This window comes from Bacillus rossius, chromosome 15 (assembly GCF_032445375.1).
Source record: "Bacillus rossius redtenbacheri isolate Brsri chromosome 15, Brsri_v3, whole genome shotgun sequence".
In the NCBI taxonomy this organism is placed as follows: Eukaryota; Metazoa; Arthropoda; class Insecta; order Phasmatodea; family Bacillidae; genus Bacillus; species Bacillus rossius.
Genome location: NC_086342.1, coordinates 6,725,235 through 6,747,065, shown reverse-complemented (window position 1 = coordinate 6,747,065; position 21,831 = coordinate 6,725,235). Strand labels below are relative to the sequence as shown.

The 21,831-nt window shown below is 38.5% G+C and overlaps 1 protein-coding gene across 7 annotated transcripts in view; it reads left to right on the top strand.

The window, feature by feature from the left end:
- LOC134539723 (uncharacterized) overlaps positions 1–21,831 on the top strand; it is a 38,565-nt gene that overhangs the window by 4,544 nt on the left and 12,190 nt on the right. For 5 of the 7 annotated variants that reach the window (XM_063381971.1, XM_063381968.1, XM_063381966.1 and 2 more), the window contains 6 exons: positions 7,698–7,808; positions 10,385–10,464; positions 11,007–11,135; positions 11,423–11,589; positions 11,688–15,561; positions 18,238–20,682. In XM_063381971.1, coding sequence (XP_063238041.1) covers positions 11,009–11,135; positions 11,423–11,589; positions 11,688–15,561; positions 18,238–20,682 — 6,613 coding nt within the window. In that variant the 5' untranslated portion in view covers positions 7,698–7,808; positions 10,385–10,464; positions 11,007–11,008. The remainder of the gene's footprint in view (positions 1–7,697; positions 7,809–10,384; positions 10,465–11,006; positions 11,136–11,422; positions 11,590–11,687; positions 15,562–18,237; positions 20,683–21,831) is intronic. The other 2 variants (XM_063381969.1, XM_063381967.1) reach the window with 1 other exon arrangement.

Genomic DNA, 21,831 nt, shown 5'->3' with positions numbered 1-21,831 from the left:
AATAATTTAAAATGGTATGAATGGTTGTTTAAGGCAAACTACATTAAAAAATACTGTAAAATTGTTTGAACAGTTGGTTAGGAATGCCAATCTATAGTGTAGTTAACTTTAGCTAACCAACCATTGTCACTATTTATTTATAGTATTTTAATGTAGCTTACTTTACCAACGGTTTTCACATTTTTAAGCTTTTTTTTAATGTACCTAACCTAACCACTTGTTAAAAAAATAAACTACTTTAACTGCGGTTTTCACTGTCCTAAAAATACCCTCACAAGGAAGGTACTTCGGATGAATTGTCACTTGATATATACTAGCTAATCAAACATTCTTAATAAGTAAAAAAAATTGAGAGTTTATTTTTTTTGGTATTTTGGTGTTGCTTTTGTATTTACACTTTCAGGAAAGTTGTGTAATTTTAACGTGAGAGTTAATTATGAAAATGTCAAAATCAAAAAGAATATGATGCTCAATATTTCTCCAGGCGATAAAGTGAAGGTCCTGAGTTTAGTTGAGAGGTGCAAAACTCTAGTAGAAAATAAGAGGATGGATGCTGTACAAAGTAAAGAAATGGGATGGAGCATGGGAAAAGGTGGCATTAAATTTTTATATAGTGGCCTCTGTTCTGTGCTCTATTCAATTTTTTAAAGAAACTTTACGATAAGTTAAAATGTAATGGAAAAGTAGCATATTCCAATGAGAAAATTCATCTCGAACTGTTAGCAGACCAAGTTCAGGTGAAAAAATTTACCCAGATCTTTTAAAGACATCTACTCTGATGTGGAGTAGCTGTACTGTTTGCAGACTCCCTATGATGATGATGATTTTGCATGACAGAAAATGTTTTTGTTGAAGGTTAGTATAACAGTACACATTTTTGCCTCATATTTGTATCTTTTGATAGGCCTACCTGTACCATACTTCACTTTTTGGACTAATTTATCCCTAATTTTTGGTTATTCATTTGTTTGTATTCCATTTATCTTGTATGAACATAATTAACTCAAAAACGTAGAACAAGCAAAAAAAGTGGTAAATATTTACAATTGCGGTAGATGCCAAAAAAAATGCTAAAAATCTGAAAATACTTTTATTCTGTGCCCTTTCACTTCCTCTTTTCAAAACAACCGGCGGAGGTAAGAAATTCCAAATACTTTAGGAGATATCGAATTGTTTAATTTCATCATATGTAGAGTCGCGGTATATGCCAAAAAAAATGCTAAACATCTGAAAATACCTTTATTATATGCTCTTCAACTTCCTCTTTTCATTAAAAGCGGCGGAGATTAGAAATTCCAAATACTTTAGGAGATATCAAATTTTTAAATTTCAGCACAAAACCAGCGCATTCCTGTGGCGTGCGTGTACCATTGTTTCTTGTTTACGTACGAGTATCTATTTTTTTATTGGATAATGATGTCACGTGATTGTTCGTGATAGGCCAGAATTCAAATGAACTAATACGTGATTATTTAGTTCAATTATTGTTTAAAACGGTGTTTAATTACCGCCTCCAACTTACGTGAGTTTTTAACGTTTCTAATTTTAAAGTCTTATTTGTTATTTTGATATTGTTGCGCAAGTAATAAGTAACAAAAAAATTTACGTGAGTTGTTACTGTACATCCTTTGCTACGGGTTTGTTAGGTAAGGTCAGTTACATTATAAATAATTTAAAACTAAAGAATAATTAAAATTAATTCACATTATTTTTAATATCACCTTAGTTTTAAAGTATTTATAATGTAACTGACCTGACCTAATCGACCATTTTAGTTTACTGTTCACCCTCTGTCCGGGTTTGTTTGGTCAGGTCAGTTACATTATAAATATTTTAAAACTAAACATCCATTAAAATTAATTCACAAAATAATTTTTAATGTCGGCTAAGTTTGAAAGTATTAATAATGTAACTGACCTGACCTAATCAACCATTTTATTAATTACGCATTCACGATTCACGTATTCACGAACACACGGCAAAATAACAAAAATGGCGCCGCTCGAATGGTTCCACAGGTCTTGTATTGCAAAATTAAAAAATTCGATATCTCCTAAAGTATTTGGAATTTCTTATCTCCGCCGCTTTTAATGAAAAGAGGAAGTTGAAGAGCATATGATAAAGGTATTTTAGGATTTTTTACATTTTTTTGGCATCTACCACGACTCTACATATCATGAAATTAAAAAATTCGATATCTCCTAAAGTATTTGGAATTTCTTATCTCCGCCGGTTGATTTGAAAAGAGGAAGTGAAAGAGCATAGAATAAAAGTATTTTAGGATTTTTAGCATTTTTTTTTTGGCATCTACCGCGATTGTAAATATTTACCAAAAAAGTATCTTAAGTTACAATAGTACACAAACATCATACAAAATTCACGCACAGAAGAAAGTGATAGCATCAGACTAAGAGATCAATATAAATTAATTTCCTACACATACATGAAACAATTAGGAAAATAGAAACTACACAAAATTTAAAAAAAATTCAGCTGGTAATGTTTAGTACTTGTATGCTCAGCGAGTCATATTGGCAGTAATTACTATCAAAAGTATTTCCTTTATTGGAATTACCTATTGCATAAATTGTTTTTGAAGTGTCAGGTAGTGTTTTAATTTTTCTTGAACTGTTAAGTGATTATTTTGCTTTATAAAAATCTCAGGAATATTATAGTATACTGTTTAGCACCATAAGATGTTTACTAAAGAAAACTAACCTCGAAATAAGCTTATGTTCAGAAAGTGTTATACTCAGTTATAATATACTAGATTATAATTTAAAAATAAATTACAATTAGTAAAAATGTTGTAATCTGTGGGAAGGGAATTCTAAATAATATTCAGTGTGTAGCATAACCCCACAGACAACAAATTTCTTCATGCAAAATCTCGGACTTATTAAGAATTTAGGGGCTTAATTTCAGCTGTGTAAATTAAGCTCTGCTTAAGATTGCTAGGAGTTACTTAACCACTGGAAAACAATCATTATGCTGGGCAGCCCTTACATGAGCCATAAGCAGCCCGTAAACATTAAGGGAATTTGGCAACCCAGCTATAAAGTATCACAAAACCCTTTTATAGAATGGTTTAAAAGCATATCAAGTAAAATTTTGAAATTTTTGTTATTTGGTTTTGAAAAGAGAATTACCGAAAATAAGCTAATTACATTTAACCACAAAATTAGCTAAATAGCCCTTTAAACTATATAAAATTGTACAAATTATTATTATAAGCCTTCTGACCAGACCTAATCATTTGAATCTATTCATAGGGAACTACTGGTACTGTATTAACCTAAACTTACTATCAGAGGTCACTGCTAACCTGACCTTTGTGGGAGTCGTCAACCTAGCTAGCCTCACATCTTGAAGTGAAACATTGCTTCCTACCGGTGATTACAGGGAATCAAGTTTGGGGGGGGGGGGGGGGGGGGAAGTTCACTCCTGTTGAACCAGAAAAATTATAACATCAAAGAACATCTGACTGGGACTAATCACAGGAAGAGGATTCTCCATAGTATGGGTGTTTCCCAAAGAATATGGGTTTTACTGTACAGTAAGGGATTCCCCACAGAATAGCAACTAACCATTTAATATTTTTAATAATTCTAGAGTAGTATTTAGCTGGGTATAATTTACAACTTATTTCAGATAATTTAAATGATAAAGATCTTGACTAGTATATAATTTGTTATTCCTGTAAATCACAAACATTAAGGAGCATACTTTTATTTTAAGAGTGAAATTTAAAAAATTAAGATATTCTATTAAAAATACATTATTAAAAAAAAATTGTTGGGTTTAAACCAAGGTTTAAACTGACATACCCTTTTGGGAATGCATGCCAATCTATGGAGTATTCCGGAGTTAACTGTATAGCAATGTCTTCACTGAAAACATTTTCCTTATATACTAATATCTTCTGTAAAGTAACAAGATAAAAAATGTTTTTATGAGAAATGTTAACTTCATTCTTAATATGTTATAAGCACTGTGGGGAAAAAAAATTGTAACCAATTTCATACAATAGGATACCTATAATGTTTATGGATTGTGTATTTGTATACATTTTGAATGAAATTATGATGTTCATTTAATATTGTATTCTATTTAGACCTAATTTGTCCATATAATGTCAATTGTAAGGCAGGTTTTGATCTTTTGCAGTGACAAGGAAAAAATATAATTTTTGTTTCCAAATGCATTGGACTAAATTTTTTCTAAAAGATGATTTAATATTTTTTAAAAACTTCCCCCCCCCCCCGCCCCCCCTTTTTCTACCAATGTTTGTTGACAGAGGTCATTCTACTGTAGGCAGATGTGTGTTTACAGGATTTCCACATTCTGAACAGTCAGGGAAGTTGGAAGTGTTGAGGGAGTCAGGGAAATTACTTAAAATCTTTGAAAAGTCATGGAACTCCCCAGTGATATTAATTTGAAGGGGAAATGTGTAAGAAAAAATTTTCAAATTTTTTTTTAGTGCAGTATTAAATTGCACATGCAAGGTTGTTTTCGAAATAAAATAAGTGAAGAGAGAAGTAGGCCAACTATGGGGATGGTAGTGCCTGGATTTTCTTTGTTTCTTTCAGAATATTGCAAAAGAGGTGATTTGATTATATATGTATATTTGTCAGGGAAATATTATTGCAGAATTGTGGGGACACCCTGGTTTTTTTTTTTTTTTTTTCTGCCAGTGAACTACTGAAGCAAGTTGGTACAGTGGTAAGGCACTGGATTCATTCTCAAGGACATGGGTTCAAATGCTGGGGTGATTCCTTGTGTTGGTACAGGACGTAGCCAGGAGGATGGTCCGTGGGGGTGGATTTTAAAAAAAAAAGTGCTAAAATAGAATAACTTAATTATAGTGAGCCAGCTACATAAGGTTACAGAGAGATTATTTTGGAAGGTTTGTTTTTTAATCCTTAGTAAGCTACAATAATTTATATCCTCCCTATTATAGCCAGACATGTCTCACACACACAAAAGTGGCAGATATTGTGTTTCCAAGTAGTCTATATTTGATTTTGGACATGATTTGTAAACATGTTTTTGTAAGGTTTTTTTTTTTTTTATTCATACAAACTTTACATGATTGTTTCATGTATTTATGACTTCTTTGCCAGATTATTCGAATAATTGACTTTTGAACAAAGTAAACACAACTAAATAAAAACCAAAATATAAATAGTTCAATTATTTTTTCTCAAGCCAATTTCTGTGTATAAATGTCTAAGTTATAAAATACCACTATTCTGTGGGATGTGATACAATTTTCTTTTAAAATTTAACCATAAAGAAAACTTACTCAAAAAATATATACCTAATTATTTAAAATAATTTACTAAATATTAAAAATTTTGTAATTTGTTAGTACGTCATTTTATGTGTGATTCCTAGTTATAACTTATCATATGTTGTGTATGTTTCATTGTTCAGTGCAAGAGAGGTGTAAATGCCTAAACTGCACCAAACTGAAGTTAAAATATAAAAAAATAAATACTGTATTTAACAAAGTTTGATAAAATAATAAAACTAGATGGTTTTATTTTTTTGGACTGGCAGTATTATATATTTATGCAGTGTAGATGGAAATAAAGTGTTTGTGTAGGAAAACATTTAAATGTGTTTGTGATAGGAACTGGAAAATGTTAGATGTGACAGGAAGCTGTCAGGGAAAAGAACTGAAGTCAGAGTGACATTAAGTTCAACTGGATTTTTAATGTTTCCTTGGCCAACCCTTGCATTCAGTTTCTATTATATCTTAACCCAAATGCTTAGTGAAGCTTATTTCTTGAAGCTGCAAACATTTTTTTTTTCTTATTTGGAGGTGTTATGTGCAATGGATTGTAGTGAACTGGCACTAATGATGTCATGTTTACACTAAAATACAGTTGCCCATTAGTCAGGATGCTTGTTAATGGAGAAAGGTCTTTCACAAGGTGACGGGGGGGGGGTTAACTCTTTCTTCTTTCTGGTGAGTAAACAAACTCGTGATGAGATGAAGGAATGGGAGAGTGAAGTAGGAGGAGGATTCTTTGCCAACGGGCGAAAGCCTGATTGCAGATGTATTTTAATCAGTCAATCAATGTGGCTAGAACCAAAGGGGAAATAAAGTCCGCTTACGGTTGTGCATACCGTATAAAATCTGTGTTCGATCCTTGGTTGGGGGGGGGGGGGGGGGAGATAATAACCCAAAAAAGTAATCTTGGCTTTATCAGATTTTTGGCTGTAAAATTGTTTTTTTTTTTCCTTTTAACATTAAAAATTTGGCTTCATTACCTCACAGTATGTAATTTAATGGAATGCCTGAAGTTAGAAGTGATGCTGCTACAAATAGTTACCCCGTGTGAATGAAGTCACTGGCATTTTGTATTTAGTTCATTCTTTTGCATGGTTTGTACACCTTCTTAATATCCTTAAAAATGCCTTAATTTACTGTAAATTAAGTAAGGGCATTTAAAAGACCTTAAATTTCATTAAGAATTCCCAAAAACTCGTTAACAAATGTGCAAAGAATGGATAAATGCAGGTATTTTAATGTTCAATAGTTTTTGACTTGGCATCAAACAGTGCTTTGTGCATGCTTAATACAGTTAGCTAATTTAGGGCCACAGGATTATATTTTATTCATAAAAAAATTGTCATTAATCTAAAAAGTTGTGTTTTACTGTCTGTCGTTTAAATGTTATGACTATAAATTTCAGATAGACACTATGCTTGGGTTAGATATTTCTGGGATAGTTCTGGACAATAGGGGCTTATGTCTATAAATGAACCAACCCACACAAATTTTTTTTGTTTGTTGTTATTTTCTTGAAATATAGTAGAGAGAGAGATAGATAGATAGATAGATAGATAGATAGATAGATAGATAGATAGATAGATAGATAGATAGATGCTTTGTTTGTGTGTACATACTTCAAACAAATTTAAAATAATTTAATGTGGCATTGCAATGTATGTAGGGCATTAGGTAGTTTAAATAATAAAAATAAACATATGTTTAAATTTTTGATTAGTTACATATAGTGCCTTTCTTTATGCAATAAATAAATAAAAATTGGGGGGAGGAAACATTTTTATTTATCATAACATTTATAAACAACAAACATAAAATGAGTTTTTTTATACAGTCAGTAGAAAAAATATATATTTATACTTTGTTCACTTTTTTTTTTTTTCAAATTGTGGCGGGCAGAAATTATTTAGCTGAAACACAGAATTTTTCTAAGAAAAATTTTCCATTTTAAACCTTTTGTCACTGTTGTTATATAATTATTATAAAAGTATTTATTCAATATTCATTTTGTGTATATAAAATATACGGTGTGACATATAACAGTTTTGCATAGAGGCTTAAATTGTGATTGAACCCAAGACCTTTGCCTCTTGAGTGCAAAGTGCTAGTTAGTGATCATAGCTACTAAGTAAGGTTGAAAAGAAACAAGGTTTTTTTTTATAGGTAGGTTTGTGATTTTATATGCGCTTGTGAATGAAATGTGGAAAGTATACATAAGTATATTAGATTTTACTATGCATCCAATTTTTAAAAAAAGATATTTTGTATTTTAATTATTTTTTTTTGGTTGTTTTTATCAGAATGTTTTCCATTTCAAACGTTAAATTAACATTACCTACCTTATGTCAAGTAACAACTAACAAAACAAATATTCATTCTTGATTTATTCTTTCCACAGATACACTTCCTGCCTATTTCATCCAGTATCCAAATTTAATGTGTATTTATGCTGAGTCACAATATTATTCAGGAGATGCCCAAAAACATTTAAACATTAGATTTGTATAAGGTAGGTGAATAATGATTAGTTTAAGATTTGTTGGGATTTGTAGTATTAGGTGTGTGTACATGCTTATTTTTAATTTTAATTTGGTTCTGTCTTTTCCTAAACAAATTCCAGTAACTTTGGTTGAAGGTCATCTGCTACCGGAGTACTCCAACTATGTCATTTATCATTTTCTGTTTCAGTCTTAAGTCAAATTGAGACAGTCCATGCCATGTTTGAACTAAACATATTTTCACTTAACAGTTAGTAATTTGCAGTCAGTCAGTAGCCACTTGATCAAACCAATGGAAACCAAGCATCATAGTCTTTGCTTGATTTTTTTTTTACTATTTGAATGTTTTTGAAGATGATGATCAATGTTATTTTTTATGCTTGACTAATTTTTTCTTTATAATTAATAATTATCAAAGATAAAGTTCAGTGCTGTAAGTAAAGTATTCAATTAAGATTAGTAGAAAAATAAGTAGATATAAAGAATTTCAGAAAATAAATAGTATGTAATTTTATGTTTTTAAAGACCAATGGTTAGAGTTTTTAAAGATTGGTTGTAAAAAAATTTCAAAATTCAGAGTACATATGTAAAAAATAACCACAAGGATGAAATGGAGAATTTTTGAATGCCTGATGTGGGTTTTCATATGTCGATTTGGTGTTTTGCTGATTATTCAATTAAAAGAATTCTGTTATTTATACTATATTATCTTAGTTTGGTAAGATTTAGTAAATGTGTTACATTTTGGGTTATAAGTTTAATTTTTTACCCCTAAAAATAACTGGTCTTGCAAAGATAAAAAACATTATACAATTATGAAACCGTCCATAGTTTAAAAGAACTGCCGATAGTTTATGTGAGAAAAAAAGGGCTATTTATTATATTATTTTTCATTAATTTTTAAAAAATAAAATTAGTAAAAATCTTTTATTAATACACTGCATTATTTTATGATACAAAATAATCTTCTGTTGCTTTAAATGTTTGAGTAGTAAGTTTAAATTGATACAACTATTTAACTCATTCAATTTAGCGACATTTCACAATCCTTTATAAACGCAAACTAATGTTACTTGTGTCTCGGACCTTGTGAGATAGTGCAATGGTAAAACGTAGGTAGTAATCGCATTCGGAATAACCTGGGCTCAATTCTTTGTCCATCCATTCTGATTTTGTTTTCCTGTGATTGATTTCCTACAATCAATTCAGTCAGATGCTGGGATGGCTCCTTAGAATAGGCCATGGACAAATATTTTATTTATTTTCCAGACTTCAATAGTGTTTCTCTAATGAACTCCCAGTCAATGAAAGACGCAAAACATAACTTCATCACTGAGAGGCCAATTACAGGAATGAAAAAAGACGTGATGTGCTCGGTTCTAGTCGCTACATTAAATAAATTATAACATAGACCATTGGTACACATTTTGATAATTGTCTTATTTTAAGACAAGTTACATGACGCAGAAGACTTAAATAGCTGTTAAGATTTTGTTTCAAAGCAAAATATTGACCTGATCTCACCTCGTATCTAGGCCTTACATTATTGGAAAATGATGCTGAATATTAATTAGTTTTCTGTTTATGATTATTTTTTGGTTATTTTTTTGTTTTAGTTTTTGTAAGCTACACAATGAGCACCCATTTGGGACAAACCACTTCTCTATATGATTCGCACTACTCCGAGTGACTGACAAAATTACTCTGGAAAACTGGAAAATACTAGAAAACTGACAAAATGTTGTTCTGAAATCTTTTGAAATGTCAGACATTATGTGCATAGAAAACTATGATGTATTTTTATTACAAGCATAATGTTTACATTTTGATAAATGTTTGCACAGTGAAAGAAATTAAAACACTGCATAATTTTTTTGAAAGAATTCTATGTTAAAATTTTTGAGGGGTTACGTATTATAAGTGTATTTGCAACATGAGAACACATGAATTTGTTCTTTACCGAGGTTAGATGTGTACACATCTCTAGCGAGAACTGAAAGACTAACTTTTTTTTGTTGAAAAATTGGCATTCCAGTGAAAACCGATCTAACTAACTATAAAGAATGTGAATTTGTGTAAAGGATCTCATTTTTTGGTAACTATTCAATTAAAAACACTTTTAAATAATCACATTGTATCTTAATTTATTAACCAACAAATTTAAACAAATGTCACCAGGGTTTAACAAGAGCTGTGAATTCTTGAAGGCTTTCCTTTCGCTACAAAGTGTGCCACACTCATGGCCATTGCAGCAAAAATTAATGTTTAGCTTGCAAGTAACATCCAGAAAATGCTCCCCAAGTGGGATGCATTAGGTTCTGTTATACCTACTTGAACCCACTTTATATCATTCTGGACTCTTTCTTGACAGCTGACGTTCAGCAAGTTAAATGACCAGCAATAACGACGTGATCTGATTAGTTGTGATCATTTACAGTAAGATTGCTTTGAGATGTTTCACTTAGGCTATGTGTATAATATACTAAACAAACATTGAAAAAAAAATTGTAAATTGTTGTAGTATTTAATTATTGTTTAGGATTTTTTTGTACAGTCCTAATGGATAGATGTTCTGTTTGCTTTTCAGAGTTCATTGATACGTTTTCCAAAAGTGACATCTTAATGTGATTGGAAGATAACTGGTCTGGGAGTATGGGAGTGTAATTGGTACGTAAAAGACATACAATGGCACTTATATTTGAAATTAATATGACATAAAAGTGTTTTTCACAGAGTACACTGTTATGGTCCATGCCTAGTAAGTTACAAAAAATACGCTAGAAGCCAATACCAGACAGCTCTGTGCTATCAAATAAAGGTGAAAATATGACACATAACCTACCTGTAAAGATAGGGCACAGCAATTTATTTTATAAATAAATAGCCAAGTTACTTACTTTATGTTCTGGTGGCAAACATTTTTCACTTCTAAACTACAAGTTTTTTATTACCATAAATTTGCATAGTGATAGAATAAATATATGTTTTTTTTTAATGAGAAGAGAAAGTTTGGTTTTCTGACATAATGTTGAGATCAAAAATTTTTACCAATATAATTAGAATACTGCACAATGTTGTGTCATCTTTTGGACTATCATGACAATGCCAGGTTTGCATCATGTAGATGTCCAGTTTATTATCATCTAGTGTATGTGGGTACAAGTTTGGCAGCTGTGCTACAGTGGTGGTGGGTTCCTGGTGTCTTGCAGAGATGGCTGCGGATAGCGATGGAGACGTTGTCGAGACTGTAGTGACGTGTCAGGGCGACCTCAAAGATCCTGCGTTTCAAGAGCGCTTCAAATACATAGTGGGACAGCTGCGTGCCTTGCTGTGCACAGGTATGACTATAGAGGTTTTTTTTTTTTTAATTTTACTGTTGTGGAAAGGTTCTCTGAATTTATATTTTTATAAATTAAAATATTTATGTACGTAGTACTTTATGGCTGAGTAAATGGTTTGTTATACTTTTAACAGCAGTTATATAATCAGTGTTTTGATTAGTGAACAAGTACAGTATCAATTTCAGTGTTGATGTAAGTTGCGAGTTTTTTTTGTCTCCCAACTTGTGTCGTCACACATCCTGTCGGAGATGGCTCCCGCACGAATGTGGTTGTGACGTCGGCAGGCAAAGGAGAGAGCCTCCGCGTGCAGAAGGTGGAACCATGGAACTCTGTGAGAGTGACGTTCACCATCCCACGAGAAGCTGCGCTGAGGCTGCGACAGCTGGCCCAGGAAGGTGACCAGGCGCTGACCCAGCTGGGAATCCTCTCGGTGCAAGTGGAGGGCGACCAGGTAATTGTGATTGAGAGAGACTCGCCACCTTCGTGACGGTTGTACGCTTTTTTTTTGTATTGTAGCCTAATAAGAAATATGTTTTATTTTTTCTGTAGGTGATCTCGCTGAGGATAGCTGGTAGATTTGGCAGTGAATCACAGGAAATAGTGCTGAGAACAGCTCCCGCGGACGATGGTGCGAGCACGTCGGCCTTGACTCCCGCGTCCAGGAGCTCGGCGTCGCCGTCGCAGAGCACCGATGATCCCGCTGCGAGCAGCGCCGCTCTGGGCCTCGTCCACAATGTCACCAAGATCCTCGCCGCCGGCGTGGAGCAGCCTCGGTTCCGGAGCCCCAACGTCGTTGCGCCCACCGGCGGGGACCCGATCCCCCCGTTCCCGAACGCTGCTTCCTCGTCGTCGCCGGCCCTGCCCCCGGGCGGAGCGAGTGGATCGAGCAGCTCCCAGGCACCACGGCCGACCCCGCACCACAATTACCATGGCCCCTTCCCATTCGCCAGCATGACTCACGCTGCACACGCCATGCAGAACCGAGAGTCGCAGCACAACTCCACCACGGGTTCATCTTTCAACCATAATTTTGCTACGCCTCCCCCTCCTCCATATCCTGGCTCAAGTAACAATAGTACTAATAGTAATAATAATAACACTAATGCCTTACAACCAGTACAGCCTTCAAAACAGCCTCTGCCTAGTGGCCAGCCTTACAATAAACAAGTTACGTCAACTCTTAGGCATCCTTTGCAGTCCCCTAGTCCCCAAGCTCAGCCGTTGGCGATCCCGGTCGGGAATCCTGCGAACGTGGCTTTGTCGAGTCCACTGCTCGTCAACTTATTACAGAATGATGGCAACGGTGCGCCGACTCCCAGTTCGAGCAAGATGCCTCCCCCTCTCGGTGCTCTGGAAAAGCCTAGGGTTCGCATTCAGCAGTTGAAGAAACCACCCATGAGGCGGAAGCCAGAAGATGGGCTCACACTGTCGCTGTCTCCTTCGACCTCTCCAACTCTGATCGATGCCCCAGCTCCCGTAAAACTTCAGCAGCATCAGTCGCCCCCTTTTTCTCTTTCAGGGGTTCCGCCTAGTTTCCATGCTTCCCCTTCGCCCCCCTTGTCGAGCAGTTCCCCCAGTCACCACCCACAATCAGGGATTCTTGAAAACAGGAATGTATCCCCGAGCCTGAGATTGTGTCCCACTCCAAATCTACAGTCTGCCCAAGTCGCCTCAGCGAGCTCGGGAGCCGTTGTTTTGACACCACTCCAGAAAATTTCCACCCATCCTTCCTCTCACCAGAGACTGCATACATCACAGGCACCAAATGCTTCTCAGATGCAGCCGAAGCTGTACGGTGATCAAGAGCGTGCTTCTCCTGTTTACATCGCTGGACGGTCACCTCACCATTTCCCTCAGCACGGCCAAGGCATTCCCACGTCTGCCGTAGGGAAGCACCATGATGCCATGCACGCTGTAGCTGGTGTGGCACCTTCATTGAGAGTGCAGCAGCAATCATCGCAGCAGGCTCACGGTTCCATGGTGAACCAGCATGACAGATTGCTGATAGGGCCCGCGAGCTCCGGTCCAGTTACCAGTGGCTACGGGAACATGGTGGCGATCAGGGGCACCTCCCCACAGTCCCATCAGCAGACCTTCTCGCAGCAGAGCCCCAATGTGCAGCAGAGGATAACAACGCCTCCTCCGTACCAGAGAGTTCAGAGCCAGCAGCAGCTGCAGGTGAGAGCCCATCTCCAGCAACAGAGGACGCCACAGAATGTCGCCATGATCCAGCATCAGCAAGTCAAAGTACCTTACTCTCCAAACAGCGGAGACTACGCCAGGTTTGGAGCACCTCCCGTGGCGGACGCAAGGCTCGTGCCTAACCTCGTGAGTAAGGCTGGCATGCTGCCGAGGCCGGGTGCTCAGACGCCCGTGCAGAACATCTCAGCGGCAGGGAGTCAGCATCAGGGGCCGTGGTCGAGGCTTGGACAGCAGCCTCAGCAGCTGCCTCAGCAGCAACCTCAACAGCAACAGCAGCAGCAGCAGCAGAACCACATGCAGCAGAGAGTGTTTCAGCCTCACTTCCAGCAGCAGCCTCAGCCACCACCCACCCCCACACCAACCCCTCCCTCCCCGCAAGCCCCTACGTTAGTACCTGGCCCCATGGCAGTGATAGAGCAACAAACTAGTCAAGAGAACTCTTCGGAGTCTCAACCCCCACCTGCTCCCTCACCACCTGTCACCAGCTTGCTTCCCACCTCCCCTCCTCTCACTTCGGCGGGCAAGAAATGTCAGTTTCTCATCAATCCCCTTACCGGTCTCCTTGAGCCGATGCCTATCGACAGCAGTTCAGACAGTGAGCCAGATATGGTGATGGGGTCTACCACAGGGACGACTCAGGAAGACCCCTTCTCTTGCTCACCTTCATCGTTCAACGAGCGTTCAAACTCTCTGTCCTCTGATGATGATGTCAGCAGCATGGTGTCTCGACGAGTGGACACCTCGGATGAATCAGATTCTGAGGAAACCGTGCGGTCCACTGCTAGTGAAGCATCCTCGTCCACCAGGCATCATCGTCTGAAGATGACAAGGGAATCCATGCATAGCCCAGCTCCGTTGGCTAGCTCCGGTGGTCCTGGAGAAAAGATCAAGCTACGGCTTAAGTTGGAGAAGAACGAACCTATCACACCAGCGTATAAAGTCGACGTTTCGTTTGTGAATGTACCCACTGCTAGGAAAGTGGACAACAGAGGAGTTTTACCGAGTGGGCGATTGTTTGGGGGATCGGCAGGAGGCCAGACGGGTAGTGCGAACATTGGGTCTACGGTTGGTTCATCAGGCGAAGAGCCGAGGGTTCCACCTTTGCACATTTCGCTTCGCGGGCGTAATGCTGCGGTAGTTGTGAGCTCGCGAAAAGTTGGTAGGAAGTGGCCGAACAAAGATGTTTATGGTAGTGGTGATTCGCTTGACAATAAGCCGTATCCTTCCAAGCGCTCTTCTTCATCCTCCGGAAAAATTAATCGTATGAAAGTTCGCGATAGCGGGGGCGTGTGTACGGAACGATCAAACTCTCCGTTACCGTCGCCCATCATGAGGATCAAGAAACCGGTGGTAGGAGGTTCGAGCGGTAGTTCGTTTGTGCCGACGAACATCCCGCTCACCACAAACAAGACTAAAATGGTAGTGAAAAGTGAAATAAAAAGTGAGCCGCCTTTCGTGTCTGTGGCGGAACGGACGGCCATGAGCGACAACGTATTGAAAGTGAGGACAAAGTGTAAAGGAGAGCGTCGCAACCACGACCTCGATGACGTCCCTCTCAAATCTCGAATCCGCGAAGGTGGGGCTTCCAGTCTACCTCCATCTCGAAGCAAGTTCTCTTTTTCGGCATCAGCCAAGAAGTTTGCGAGTGACCACGAGTTCAAAGTGATGCGGCACTTGGAAGGTGGTTTGAAAAGGACCGAGTCGGGCTTGTCGAAGAGACCGGACGGTGCCTCGCCTTCGGAGCCGGACGGTTGCCACAAAATGTCCGTCGGTAGCAACAAAGCAAAACGGCGAGATTCTAAGAAAAAAGTGGTGACCTACGATATGGACATTTCTCAGTACAGAGAGCGAGAACAATCTTCCCTGATGAGTGGACACGGTGTAGATGATAACACCGTCAAGTGGCGCAGTGGTAGTGTTTCGGGCAAGAATGATTTCAGTGTCGGTACAAAACTGCACGGTCGTGATTTGTCGCCAAACAGCATGCTTAATAAAAGGACGAAGTCTCTGGAAAGGACAGAAGGTAGAACCGGGAAAGTGTCGGGACTAAGTAGCAGTGTGTGTAGGAGAGGGAGTGAGGGGGAGATGAAGAGATTCGCAGGTAGTTCGGGTGGTGCTAGCTCTGCGTTGCAGAAAGCAGGGAGCAGACTTATTGAAAACAGCTCGGCAGACGACAAGCTGAGACGGCCGAATGCTGATACAAAGGAATACGAGTTCACAGGTATAGTATTTATCCAAGTTAACTGTCTGGGTCCTTAATGATTAAATATTTTACAAATATTCCATAAAAATTAATGTTAAATTCTGAGGGAAAATGTTTAAATGAAAACTTTAGCAGGCTGTAAAATTTAATTTTAAATTAAATTATAATTTTTTTTTTTACCAAAATATTAGGCTAAGTGGGAGGTATAATTTTTAGGCCTGCTTGCATAGTCAGGTAAGGAAAATCTAAGCTAAAACTTTGAAGGTTAATGAAGTGCTTCCATTTACCTTGTCAGGACTGTGTAAGATGGCTTAAGTGCTATTTATTTTAAGTTTATAAGTGTTTATATTGAAGACATTTTCATAACTTATTGACAAGGGCATTTTCCTTTTTGTGCCTTACAAAAATTTAAGTGTCATATTCTGAACTATTATGTGTAAAATAGTGCTGTGTTTGGTGAAAGTTGTGATGTAAAATGTTATTACAATACGTAGAACCACCCATCTGTAATATTACAGTTAGTTAGCTAGTAAAAGTATTTATTTTCTTGTTAAAATTAAAAAAAAAAATATGTAGGTAATGAAAAAAATATAGATATGTTAGGGCTACTGAGGGGAGGTACAGATTTTTCATCACTCAAATCTCCTTGTGCAGCACTTTTTTTAAGCTAGAACATGCCTGCATTGCTAGATATTAATAGTTTATTTCTAAACATCACTTTTTTGTGAACAGTATGAGTAACATCTTGCCTCTCGGTATACAACATTTAGTGGGAGTAATTTTGTGAAGGTGACTGACATCAAGGAACGGAAATGTGTAACAACCATGGTGCTGCCATCTGTGGCGGATGGCGCAAACCTTTTTCACAAAAAAACAAAGGGAAATGTTATAGTATTAACTGTTTAGTGAATTTTAACAAGATGGACAGTTTTTTTTTATAAAATTCCTTGACGATAGTTGGGGTTTAGTAATTTTTTAAAGTCTTTTTTTTTTCTTCTTTTACCAGAGCAGTTTCATTATATAGTTAACAATTTCGCTCTGCAAATCGAATGATTTTGTAGTCAGCGTAGCTGCTCCGGCAGCAAATTCTAGCTGCAGGTGCGAAAAGTATGTGAGGTTCGCATCCATAAATGTAGTTTAAAACACAATTTGCGTATATATTTATCACGCTCAGCATTATTTTAAAGAATGCTATGTTAAATTTTGTGTCCAAGCTTTGCATTTTAAGTGTGTTTACAACATTAGAACACATGAATTTGCTGGTTACTTAGGTTAGATTTACTGGCGAGTACTGAAACAGTCTCACTCACATTTTTGTTAGGCATGACATGTTTTACAGAATAGTGTTTATGAACTTTTATTACATTACTCTTGCATGCATTTATGGGATATCTTTTTAACTGCTAAAAATATTTACGCTTCTTTACAGAACATCTTATTTGCTCAAATCGTTACCTGATGTTGATGTAATGTCGAACCCTAATACGTAGGTACATTCATAATTTTCTCGAAAACAGTTGACAACACTACCGTGGTCGAGTTATAGTGCAGGTTTTCTGTAATTTTGACTTCCTCAATGGCAGTATCCGCTGAGGTGATTACCGTATTACACATATCAACCTATTAATTAAAAATTTATTTCATTAATAAATTGTTTCATTATGCACATATATTTTGCATAACTTAGTGGCTAGGATAAATAATCTTCATGCAATATTCTCTGCTGTACCTAAAGTTGCACCTGCAGTATGGTTATTGTGTCATTTTTCTATTGTAAATTGTACATTATGTTTAACAAAGCACAAATGCCAGAAATTTGTAATATGTGTGACTAGATGCGTTGACTATAAAAATTTGTACCACAGAACAATACATATTAGGCTTAACTATTGATTTGAGCAGGTTGGGCGACAGTAAATTTAAAATTTGAATCATTTGACTAGGGTAGAGCACAGTTTTTAATTTTATATATTAAAACCAAACAAATTTAAAGTGGTTGAATTTTTGGCTTTTGCTTGGTTTGTGATTGTTAATTAACATTTTTTCTGGTAGTACAAAATATTTTTTCTTCCCATTAGAACAATATTATATCACTACCATAATCTATATATGTGTAATAAGCACCATTCTCACCCTAAACATTGTTGTACGAAAATGCAAGTGTTAATAAATGGTCAAAAAAATTTCCATGACCACTCAATTCAATCAATTAAAAAATCCTTTAAGTGAATCCTTTAAATACAAGCAAAAGTAAAGACATGTTGATGCTTAGTTTTTCTATGCTTCTAATGGCCCAATAATTTACCCTTTCAACAATTTTCCCAATTTTTATTTATTTTTTTATTAATTGTAATGGAGATACTGGTACTGTGGTAATTCCTGGTACTCACATTCAGGAGACTTGGTTTTAAATGGAAGCTTCTTTTCTGCTGGCTGTGGTTGACTGCTTCCCAAGATTCCTGTTGTGTCTTTTATGCGTCTCTAATGATCTTGCTGTTGAGAGGACAAGACATTAAGCCCGATAATGGAAAATAATTCTACACTATAAAAGAGTTTATTCTTTATGGAGTTTCCTGTACTTATTTCTTTCACGTATTCTCTTCTTCTGTGGTCAGCAGACCATGCTTAGATAGGTTATAGCTTTTTCCCTGGGTATTACAATTTCTTTATAATTGTATGTAATAATTTTTGCAGAGTCTTTAGGTGCCCTGTCATCGCCTGTAAAATTGAAGAGCCGTCCTACAGCTTCGGTGGATTCCCACCATCGCTCTTCAGAACTGCTGAAAAGCAGTTCGGTGAAACATCTCCACGTCCCGTCGAGTGTCGCCACGTCATCTGGAAGCCATCAGACTGGGGAGTCGTTGAAGAAACAGGCGTCGTGCTTGAAGAAGGTGGACCTAGCCTCTGCCAAGTCTGTTAAGAAAGGCGATGGCGTGGCACTGCAAAGCACCGGTCGTTGCGGACAGGATAAGCTCGTTTCTGCTCATAAATCCATGAACGTTGTCTCAAAAATCTCGAACAATTTGAGCTCCAGCCACGTCAAGTCCAGCACTTCTTTGAACTGCTTGAAGCACGACAAAGTGAGTTTACTGGAATCCTATACTCAAAAGTCTATGGGTGGAAATTGTTTGAAAAAGCAACATCATAGAGAGTTCTCAAACCACGAATCAAAAAGGAATCTCGTGAGCAAGAAACCTGATAAATCTGACGATCACAAACCTCTGCGTAATGTAATCACTGTAGGAAGAGTACAAATGGTATCGGAGGTTACGGGTGTGAAATCTGAGTTTTTGTCAACGGTTTCAAAGTCTGCGCCTTCTTTGCTCCCCGTTGGAGATTTGGATATCACGGAGGCAAAAGTGAAGCAAAGATTACTGGATGAGGATGTGGCACCAATGTGCAAAACCAGCAGTGCAGGGGGTTTGTGCGTGCCAGAAAAAAAGGAAATTGAAGATTTCAACACGTCTGCAATGGCTTCGAATTCTTCTCCGAGAGTACTGTTGGTGGCACCTGCAGGGCAAGTAGAGGCGCAGCAAGGCAACAGCCCGACCGGAGCCCCACCAGAACAAACCAACACGCAGGGAGAAGACTCCGGTATAGAGTCCATGGATGCTCTCTCGGAGAAGAGCCCGAACCAAGGAGAAAGTCCTTGCCGCAAAGATGACAAAGATAACGATTGTTGTCAGCTCGACTCAAAGAAAACAGCAGTGCCTTTAACAGCGTTACCTTCAAGTAGTGATAATTTGTCTTTACATTCAGATGAAGATGCTAAACTTAAAACTGTGGAGGAGGTTTCTGCAGATTTAAAGTTGGAAGCAGATGCCTGCCAAGATGCTAAAAATGATGAAATCTGTAAAGATCAAGATACAGGAAGGTTTCTTGAAGTTCAAGATGTCCAAGCTGGCACTGGAAATTTTGAATCGGCTGCATCAAAAACTGAATGCGCGGAAAGTGCCGAGCATAATACACCGCAGCCAGCTGAAGACAACTCTGGTACGCCTGTGAATGGTAAAGTAACGGTCTCCGAGAGCACAGTTACATCTGAGAACATACAGCTCGTGTACTCGTCTGCTAGTCTGCCCGCGGATCCTTTGACGACTTCTTCGTTCCGCAGTGCGACGCCTCCACCTTCTTCTGTGAGCAGTGAGTGCGTGCTGTCTACTTCTCTGTACATCACCACAGCAGAACCATCTAGTTCCGAGGTAGTAGTCACCACAAGTTTGTGTGCTAGCTCAGACTCAAACAAGCTTGTATCGGTTGCAGTCGAGTTGGAGCAAGGTTCGGCGAGGTGCAAATATTCAGACGATCCCGAGCAACGGAACTCCCCGACACCGTTGCCCCTGTCATCGATAGTTTCCCCGACGCTGGAAGACCCCCAGCCCATCCGGATCACGCCCGCTCTGTACACGTATTCGAACCCAGAGAAGCACCGGGATGACACCCCGTCGCCCCCAATCCTGGACGAGGACGAAGCGGAAGACGCGGACGGCCAGGAGGCGATGCGGAGAGAGGACACGCGGCAGAGGAGGAAGATCAAACAGCTGGACGGCGGGCTGGACAACGTGGACGAGATATGTCTGGGGTTGGCCCGGGAGCTGAGCAGCGAGCGCTACCTGGAGAGGCTGGATGCGACCCAGGATGACCACGCGTACATCTCCAGAAGCCTCGGCAGCGGCAGCCGCTCGCAGTCCGGGAAGTCCCTGCTGGAGCAGCTGCTCATCGAGATCCCCTCGGACGCGGAGGTTAAGAGGAGCTCGGGAGCCAGGAACACGAGGTCTGCGTCGGCGAGCGCGCGGTCCACCAACAGCCCGGACGTGAAGGCCCTGAGGCTGAGCCCCCTGGGGACGGGGAAGGAGGACGCCGCAGCCAAGTCCAGCCCGCGGACGGCCGGCAAGCTGAGCCCCACGGCGAGGGCGGCTGGCAAGCGCAAGAGGCAGGAGTCGGAGAGCAGCGCTGCGTCCAGCGTCGCGGCGGAGGAGCCCGCGGTCCCCCGGCCGGGCAAGAGGAAGTGCTCGGAGAACGCCGCGGAGCTGATCAAGGCCTGCATGGGGCTGGAAGACATCCCCATGAAGAGGGTGATGCTGGCCAGCCGGAGGTCGGTGGAGGAAGCCGACCGCAGGCACGCCAAGTCCAAGAGAGGTGAGTTTCATAGGTTGGTAGCATGTCATTATGTACCGTATGAACCTGAACGTAGACCGACCCCTACTTTTGGATGTCCTCCCATCAAAATATAAGTATATTTTTTCCTTCTACATTAGAATCACTTTCTCCAATTCCGTTTTATACATCTGCTCGATTTTGTACATTCTTCACTACCGATTATTATTCTCCCATAACCTATGTTGGCATACTGTTGCACAGTTGTTTGCTTATTAGTAGTCATAGTGTACAACTCTGAGGTTGTGATTACTATCAGAAGAGTTTCTTTCTTGTTTTGGAATGTGAGATGCAGGTATGCCACATTTTTTTTAACACAACCACAATTAAGAGGTAGATAATTAACAATTTTACAAAATAAAACTGAAACGTAAAATTCCTTTTTGCATCACGTGTCTATATCATACAATTGAGTTATTACATTTAAGAAGGAAAATATTTTGAAATGTAAATAATACGTAAACAAATGTAAAAAATAAATTTTCATAGATGTGTTCCTTTAACTTTTTTTTTCAGACTTGGGCAGTAAGATGTAATAGTTTACATCTGATTCAATCTCAGTATTATTTTCTTTGTAAGTTGGTTATCTTGCAACAAAATTTTCTACTTACATTTTTCTCCCATTAGTTGTCAGAAGAAAAAATTGGACAGAGGGAAATTGATTTTACTGCAATTTATTAAATAAAAGTGATCAAGACATATAGTACCTCAATGCAAGAAATTATTTTAATGCTGTCTTATAGACTGTCAAGAATATTAATCTGATTTTGCTCTTCGTTATGTTAGTCTGATTGAATTTTTCTTGGAGCGTGTGAAATCAGGCCAACCTATGTTTATATGAAATAACCTAGGCCTCTGTTCAGGTTTATACAGTATCAACGAGGAATGGATTGGTTTTCTTCAGACATTTTGGGTGATAAACACCCAATACACGTACTGTTTTTAAAGTGAAGTGTGATTTGGGTTCGAGAGTGTAATAAGTATCCAAATATATATAGGTACACCCCGATGTGCGACTCACTCACTCGCTTACCTATACAAATTCTAACCCACTTCCAGGCGAGCTAGAAACTCTAAATTTTCACAGGAGGTAGATCTTGTCCCGTAACACATAGAACAGTTCTGAAAAGT